Consider the following 8,813-nt stretch of genomic DNA (forward strand, 5'->3'; position numbering starts at 1 on the left):
CTCATAGTAATCAAACTAATGTTGAGCGTCGGAGCGCGCGCCATGGACACTGCGCCCATCTAAGCTTAATTTCTCTTCTTGTTACTCTCAGATCTTCGCGACGAACGAAGAACGTCTTTGATCTAGAGGAGCAACAACTCGTGACTTTGGAGTTTTCTCCAATAAGCTCAGGTGCGACCACTTGGTCCAACCTTTGGTTGAACAACCCGAATCATTAAATAGTCGATCATTTTTGCACGACAACATATATATGTATGTGTGTGTGTCTATATATATATATATATATAATACATATCCGAATTATGATATGGATTATAACTATTCTAACTAATTGGAAATACAATTTTTTTTTAATTTTTTTTTTTATAAATATACATGGATTATAAGCTCATATGTATATTTTACCACATTATATTGACAATATCTATTTATATATGTAACTTATTAAAATTAAATTATATACGTTTGTAAAGAAAAATTCAAACTTTTTAATATATATATATATATATATATATATATATATATACACATATAAGTATAATTTATCATAATTTTAATTTGTAATGATTTTTTTTAAATAAAAAATTATATCATTAATTAATTATATGTAAATAATACAAAATAATATTTTAGTACATAAGAATAGTAGCGAAACTATTTGGATATATATATATATATATATATATATATATATATATAAAGTATTTTTAATTATATTTGTTATAAGATTTTCGTCAATATATCTGTCGTTAGTTGATATATCATCGATAATCAATATTAAAATTGTTATACGATATCCGTCGATATTTTCGTTGATAGTCGATATATCAATAAAATCAAAATTTCGGTATCGATATCAATATTAATATTTTTTTTAAAGCAGCTTTGCTGCAATGGAGATTGAACCCACGACCTCCACACAATAGGTGGTGTGGAATTACCATGAGGCTATCCGATGTACCACATATCAATATTAATATTGATATCAATATTTTAATCTCGCAACAAATTCTTCTTTTTTAAAATTCAATGGGTAAATGCATTCCTAAAAAAAAACCTTAGAGTATAATAAATCACATTAAAATTGAGCCCTTGCAAATATAGATGATAAAGGTCAAGATTCGTCGAAGAAGGGATTATGATTTTTTTTATTTTTATTTTTTGAAATCGGAATCATGATTTAATAACTCGGATTTCTCTTATCCTATTGGCGCCAAATTAATAAAATGAGAAATATAATTAAGAAGAGAAAGACTAATATATCCTAATTTCCAGCAGAGTCGTCTTCTTCTTCTTCTTCGTGACGCTCTTTCTTTGTCGTTACTTTTATGATTGATCACAGAAAAGGTGAGAGAGTCGTTCCGAATCACGATTGAGAGCTCTCCAATGACGTCGAAGCTCAACGACGTCGATGAAGAGCAAAGGCTTCCTCTTCTCGTTCGTCAATCATCTCGTTCCCCGATTCCCTCCACGGTTCCGGTCTCATCATCCGACGGCTCAGACTCGTCTGCCTCTCGAAATCAACGACTCGTCTCCCTCGACGTCTTTCGAGGACTCACAATCGCTGTACGTTCTCTCAAGTAGTCTATTCACTTAAGTTTCTCCGAAGTTCACATAAATCGGACTCTAATTAGGGTTTGACAGCTGATGATACTGGTTGACGATGCTGGAGGGGCATTTCCGTCTATAAATCACTCCCCGTGGTTTGGCGTCACGCTTGCAGATTTTGTAATGCCATTTTTCCTTTTTGGTGTTGGTGTCTCTGTTAGTTTAGTCTTCAAGGTGCAGAGTTTTTTTTTTTTTTTTTTTTTTCATTTATAATACTTACTATGTTTGGTCGTTCATTTGTTCACATCATAACTCCATTTGGTTTAATTTGTATCGTAGAGAATACCAAGCAAGCGAACTGCTTCAAAGAAAGTCGTGTTGAGATCAATTAAGCTATTTCTCTTGGGAGTTTTACTACAAGGTAAGCATATATAAGCAGATTTTTCAACCTATTATATTAGTCACTATTACGATTACATTATTCTATCAGTGAATTAAAAACCTCCATAGTTCATTGTACAAAATAATAATCTTTGTGGAACAATTGTTTGTATATTTTTTTTTTTTAAAAAGCAAAAACTAAAAGGACAACCTAATTGCAAAATAATAATAATTTAGGGTGTAAACCTCTTTACTTATCAGGAATACTTATTTGTTAAGCTCTGGTGTTATACCAGGTGGGTATTTTCATGGGCGTGATAATTTGACTTACGGAGTTGATGTGGCCAAAATACGGTGGTGTGGAGTGTTACAGGTCGGCAGTAGATTATCCTCGGATGTCCATTGTTCATTGATTGTTTTCACTTTCATTTCGTTGTGCCTTTTGTTAATACATTGTTATGTTATGGCTTTGATCTTGAAATGTGAGTTGCAGAGAATATCAATCGGTTACCTATTTGCTTCGATATCGGAGATATGGGTTGTCAAAAACATTATGGTCGACTCACCAATGGCTTTTGTGAGGAAATACTACATTCAGGGGTTAGTTATGTTGGATATAGCAATTGATGCACTCTTTTATCGTGTTGAACCTTGTTTCTCCACAGTATGTTTTTCCACCTGTTGATTTTTAATTATGCTCAAACACTAGAGCATCTATAAGTACTGTTCTATCTGGCTATCTTGTATGATGATTTGTTACTTCATTACTACACAGGTTGATATCCATCGTACTGTGCTCAGTTTACATTCTCTTATTATATGGCCTTTATGTCCCAAATTGGGCATTTTCAAATTCCAAGACAGACATCTCTACTGCATCAGATATTCAGATTGTGAGTTAAGAGTCAAAATAAGTGATTGTTTGCTTCGTTACATATTCAAGGTTATCTTAAAGCTTAGAGTGCTGGAAAAACTTTGATTTCAAATATTTGGGTAAAGTGTTCAGGTATGTTTTTTCTATTTTTATATTATCAGTGTACCACTGGCTAGTGCCGATAAACTATTGGATAAACTAAAACATTACATGAATACGATGTCTAGACTTTCTTAAATTATTTGATAAAATATTCCATAGTTCCACCCTTTATGAATAGAAATTTTCATTTAGTATTTGATGTTTTGCATGTATCCCTTTTGTTATATGGATTTTGTCATGAACTGCTAATGTATGTGTGTCACAGCTCCATGTCCACTGTGAAGTGAGAGGAAGCCTCGAACCTCCATGCAACGCTGTTGGTTTTCTTGATCGAATGCTTCTGGGAGATAGCCATCTTTATCAACATCCTGTTTACAGAAGAACAAAGGTTATTCTCTTGTGCTTATTCTGCTAATAACGCCGTTGATAACTCTGTTTTTAACTCAAAATATAGTAATTATCTTGCTTGTCTGTTAAGAAATCTTACTTTTTTTCTTCTTTGTACAGGACTGCAGCGTCAATTCTCCTGACTATGGACCTCTACTGCCGAATTCACCAGATTGGTGCAAGGCACCGTTTGATCCCGAGGGCATCCTAAGGTTTCTTGCTTTAGTCTTTTGATTTTACCCTTTTAAGCATTTCTTCTAGGGACTCCGCTCTTGGCTGATTTTTGATTTGTTTGTTGAAATAATTCTAGCTCTCTGATGGCTGCAATTACTTGCTTCTTGGGGTTGCATTTTGGACACATAACTGTGCATTTTACGGTATTATTTCTCCTGCTTTACAAGTAGTTTTTAGATATCAAATTTATCGTCGTGTTCTGATGCAGAATACCGACGTGTGTTCTCCAACCAAATTAATGTCTTTTGTCAGGGCCAAAAACAGAAGATTTTTCTATGGCTCTTGTTCTCAATCGCTCTTCTAGTCCTTGCATATGTTTTGAAGGCGCTAGGTATGTCCTATCTGAGAGCAAAATGTAGCTATTCGGCCTTTGTCATTTCAAGGAATTCACTAATTGAATGCTTTAATATGACAGGCATTCCCTTTTCGAAACCGCTCTACACATTGAGCTATACAATCCTAACCGCCGGTGCTTCGGGGTTGTGTTTAACACTTATCTATTACATAGTAAGTACTTACAAGTTCCAAAAAATTCAAAATAACAAAGCTATCGGATCTGGAACAGAAGAATCCGAGGGGATTCTTTCCGATGCTTGTGTATACACAGGCTTGTGGGTGAGAAATGAATTGATAAAGACTTTCGGGTCCGACATTTATATTTTCAGGTTGATGTTAAACAGTTTAGAAAGCCTGCGATGTTACTGCAGTGGATGGGAATGAATGCACTCGTCATCTATGCTTTGGCTGCTTGTGAGATTTTTCCGGCGGCTCTTCAAGGATTTTATTGGCGGTCACCTGAAAACAACCTGGTACTTTTCCTTCCACGCTTGGTTTATAGTTCCTGTATTCACCTTTTAATCTTTCTTATCTATAAATTTATTTGGGTAAACAATCACGTGCTCGTTTTTGTTTGTTTGTTTGCTTTCTTGCTGGAAAGAGAAACATCAAATCAATGCATCTTATTATGGTTTAATTTGGGCCTATATGATCTTGTGTAATCAGGGGTGTAATTGCTTATTTTTATCTTAACATCATGAAATTTTTTTTTTAACTTCTGAAACTGAAAATGGATGTGTATATAGGTGGATGGTTCGGCAGCTTTATTGCAGACCGTCGTTCAGTCGAGGGAATGGGGAACCTTGTTGTTTGTAATGCTTGAAATCTTGTTTTGGGGTCTCTTCGCTGCTTATCTTCACATGCAAGGAATTTACTTCAAACTGTAAAATGATATGTTTTGTTCATAACGTTTAAGGGCGTGGAATGTGAATAGTTGTACTTTAATGCCGTTTTCATTTTTCTTTTCCCTTTTTCAATTTTTTCCGTTCTATGTAAGTCAATGAACAAATCAATACATGTCACGGTTTCAAAAGAGAAGTCGTCTTCTTAACGTCTCAATGAAACCAAGTTGTAGTGATACCACACATCCTTAGTTTAGAAATTCATTCAATGATACATTCATTCCCAGAATAGATTCCAGTGGGGTTTTTTCTAGTGGGGTTTTTTCCCTTGGTTCTCAGGTTGCCCTAGGTTTTGGGTGGTGTCCTTTGTGGTTTTAGTGCTGTTCAAGAGTGAAAGCTATCGTTTTTCACGTTTGTGTGGTGGGTCAGTCTCTAATTTCGGAGTTTCGGGTTTAGCTAGAGCGAGGGCGAGAGAGTGGCGAGTGTGGGGTGGGTCGTTGGAAGTCTTTGTTTTGTTCCGAGTTTTTTTGTGGGTTGGGTTGGGGAAACACGAGTGAAGAGGGTAGGGAAACACAAGGTCTGTCTTGAGTGAGTTCGGTCCGGCAATGGAGAAGCACACATCGCCAATTGCGGGGAATGGAGAAGATGATGAGCTAGAAATGGTAACGTCCTTTCTGGCGAGCAATTTACGTATTTCACCATCCACAGCGGCGAAGGCGGTGAGGGAAAATGCATACTTTCTAGCGGGGAAGATTCTGGCGAGTTAGCCGATGAGAGCAAAGCATATTTACGACGTGTTTAACGTTGTTTGGAGATGTAGGAGACCTTGGGCTATCAAGGAGATAAAACCAGAGATTTTTCAGCTTAGGTTTGAGCTGAGGATGGAGACAGTCCTAGACGGAAGACTTTAGACATGCAAGGGAGGCTAGCTTGTGATTCAAGCTTGACATGAGATGATGATGATCAATGAAGTGGTGTTCGATACATCACCTTTTTGGATCTGTATGACGGGTCTGCCGCTTAGGTATTTGAATGAAAGAAGCAGAAGATAAATGGCGACCATGGCGGGCAGAGTCATTGGCTACACCGGAAGAGACGCAACATCGATGAGACTGAAAATCGTGGTGGATATTGAGAAACCCATCAAGGCAGGGTTTTTCTTGGAGAGGGAAGGTCTCAGCCCGTTCTGGATCCAATTCAAATATGAGAAATTGGGGCGCTTTTGTTTAAATGTGGGATAATTAGGCATGAGCATGATGAATGTGCAAGAAGAAGCTGGGCGATGGTCATGTCAATACATTCGCCTATGGTGTATATGTATGGGGGTAGGTTGTACGCCGAATCTACGACGAAATCATGTTTTTATGGCATAGCGAAGCTGATTGGAAGGATTTCAGAACCTGAAGCGGCAACACCACCACCATAAAGGGGAATAGAGCATCAACCGAGTAGAATGGTGATCATGTCTCCAGGAAGGGCTCAAGGTTCTCCAAGAAGGTCTTAAGAAGCTTCGGTGGGCTCTCTAAGCAAGAAGAATTCTCATGAGACTATTCCAAAAATGGAGAAAGACAAGAGGACGATAGAATGCGCGGATATCAGAAGGATGAGGAAGGAAAAGTCAGATGGTGGAGAGACGATTGTACCTGGCGTTAGAGGGCAGAAATGAGGCGAGGTCGAGGAGCGCAACACCACTAGGCGTACGAGGGCAGAGGAAGACAGAAAAGGGGACCACAAAGTAACACTCAACGGGCAAAGCGCGGATGGCGTGATGGTGTTACACACGCCTGTAGAAGGAGTGCACAGCTTTTAACCCCAGGGCTTTGGAAGTAAGGCCATAGCCCATGAGAGTGGTTGCTTAAGGCCCAACCCGTTAGAAGGAAAATTAGGAAATGTGAGCCAACAAGACTGCCCCATTGATATCTCCGAGGAGAGAGAGACAAGTGGGGGAAGCTCCCCAAAACGCAAAAACGCAGCGTTTGGCGAGACAAGCAAAAAGAAAAAAAAATCAAAATGAATGGAAGAGTTAAACTGTAGACTAACAAAAAAAATTTCTATGGCCAAAAATCTCCAATTGGAATTCGCTCAAGGCTTGGGAGATGAAGGGAAACTGTTGAAGAAAGGGAGAAGAGTGGTCAAGCCAAGGAAGAAAAGCACGAAGGGTAGTGTATCTCATGGATGGGCAACACCGACTGATAATGAGGGAGCTGGAGCGATGGTGATTTTTGCTGAGGATTCCTCACTAACATTGGCCGAGGAGGTAGGCCTTAACAACCCCCTACCATCTAAATGTTAGTCTTCTTTTGGAATTGCTTTGGTCTCAACGGAGACCATACAAATGAGGTACTCCGGAGGCTCATTCGTAATCCTGATCCGGGATATTGTGGTTCTATTGGAAACTAAAATGGGTGAGGGTAGGATGAAAGCTGTTAGGGAAATGATGGGGTTTTGGGGTGGTGCGGGGTTTGGGGCACAAGGTGCTTCGGGAGGGATGTGTTTGTGGTGGAGGAAAAGAATAAACCTGGATATTTGGAGAGTCACAAAAAATTAAGTGTGGCTGTTGTCGCACGAAAATGAACAACTATTGTATACCTCGGGCGGTTCGATCCAAGGCCGGACCAAGTGATCGTACCCGGGCCAAAAGTGTGAACTCGAAAGTCTCGAGCTAGGTTCTCTCCGATCAACCCACCTCTCGGAAGAGGGAAGGGGTGAGGAGGAGGAGTGACCGTGCCTTTGCGGTGTAGGCTGCCTACGTACCCGTGTGTGGGATCAGGTCAGAACGTAGTTCAGGGCGAGTGTGACGCAGCGTGAGGCGTGAAGCCTTGCTGGAGAAGCGTGCTCGACGAAGGAAACGGTGCGCGGAGGAATCCTCGGCGACGTCTTAGAACTTCGGAGATCGTGTACGCGTCTAGCGTGTTAGTTGCGTTAAGGGACTCTAGTTGAGAACCCTAGGGGCGTGCCTGGGCACCGGAGGGCGTTCGATCAGAGGGAGCGACGTCCGGGAGTCCCCGAGAGTGCTTCAGAACCTCTGAGAACGAGAGAGACTTATGGGAATGCTTCAGGCCAAAGTTGGCATCAAAAGAAGCAGAGGAGAGCAAGAATTCGAGCGTATCGATAGGAGAAGATGGGATGGCTTCCCCCTCAGTGAGAGGAGGTATTTATAGGTCTTTGAGGGCCGTAGGAGGGTCCTCTTTCGTCCATGTGGGACTAGGGGCGCGCGCATCATCAAAAGGAGGCGCGCGGCACAGGGCGTGCGGTGCGCAGGACATCGGGCGCGGCGCGGGATGCGCGGCGCATGAAGCACGCGGCGCGCGGCCTGCCTGGCGCGGAGCGCGGCTTGCTGCGCGCGCGGTTTCCTTGAGGGGCGCACGGTGCACGGCCTATCTTGTCGGACTCTTGTGGTCTTCGGATATCACGCTTGTCACGCGAACTATGAAGATCTCTACTTGAGGAGGGTGACTCGACTCGATGAGCAAGGCTCAACTTGACGAGAGTGACTCGAGGCTCGACTCGAGGAGGACGACTCAAGGCTCGACTCGAGGAGGACGACTCAAGACTCGACTCGAGGAGGACGACTCGAGGCTCGATTCGAGGAGCGAGACTCGACTCGAGGAGAACGACTCGAGGCTCGACTCGACGAGCGAGGCTCGACTCGAGGAGAATGACTCAACTCAAGGAGCGAGGCTCGACTTGAGGAGCCTAGAGTTTGGCACGAGAACTTGCCAGTCGACTCGTGACGGAAGGCTTGCCACTCTTCAGGACCTCCGGCCTGACCATCGGCCCTTAGAGTGACGTGTCTTCTTGGCGTTCCGGGTTTTCCGAAAACGACCGACAATATTAGCTCCCCAAGTTCATCGCTCGGGAGGCCCCGGGCGGTGAACTTTTAGTTGCTTCCGCCGGGTGTTTGAGGAAAATTTACTTCCTAGAGCTTCACCGTCGCAAAGCCTTTGTGATTATAAAGAATATTCTCAAAATTGGGAGTGCTCTCTCCCGCTTTTCCGTCTCTCTCAACACGAGTGTTTGATCAACACGTGGAGGAGGATTCAAGCGGATTTAAGGCATAACTCAACGTGGGCGAGGCGGACGCGATCACATCCACTGTTCTAGCCCTG

General features: G+C 41.6%; 1 protein-coding gene across 4 annotated transcripts; it reads left to right on the forward strand.

Annotated features, from left to right (window-relative positions):
- Positions 1 to 1,281: 1,281 nt before the first annotated feature.
- LOC149389849 (uncharacterized) lies at positions 1,282 to 4,942 on the forward strand. Of its 4 annotated transcripts, XM_089623666.1 has the most exons (13): positions 1,291 to 1,566; positions 1,645 to 1,782; positions 1,888 to 1,969; positions 2,226 to 2,302; positions 2,423 to 2,529; positions 2,705 to 2,822; positions 3,171 to 3,293; positions 3,413 to 3,504; positions 3,603 to 3,669; positions 3,779 to 3,857; positions 3,942 to 4,033; positions 4,192 to 4,335; positions 4,609 to 4,942. In XM_089623666.1, the coding sequence occupies exons 1-13, from the start codon at positions 1,387 to 1,389 to the stop codon at positions 4,747 to 4,749; spliced, it is 1,440 nt and encodes a 479-aa protein (XP_089479792.1). In that variant the 5' UTR covers positions 1,291 to 1,386; the 3' UTR covers positions 4,750 to 4,942. The 4 variants fall into 4 exon arrangements, 3 of the variants coding, with proteins under 3 accessions (XP_089479791.1, XP_089479792.1, XP_089479794.1); XM_089623665.1 differs by having other exon boundaries at positions 1,289 to 1,566; positions 2,226 to 2,529; XM_089623668.1 differs by having other exon boundaries at positions 1,458 to 1,566; positions 1,635 to 1,782; positions 2,226 to 2,529.
- Positions 4,943 to 8,813: the final 3,871 nt, after the last annotated feature.

The sequence above is a fragment of the Urtica dioica genome, chromosome 8, assembly GCF_054948205.1.
Source record: "Urtica dioica subsp. dioica isolate 48M chromosome 8, U.dioica_male_clone48M_v1_H2, whole genome shotgun sequence".
NCBI lineage: Eukaryota > Viridiplantae > Streptophyta > Magnoliopsida > Rosales > Urticaceae > Urtica > Urtica dioica.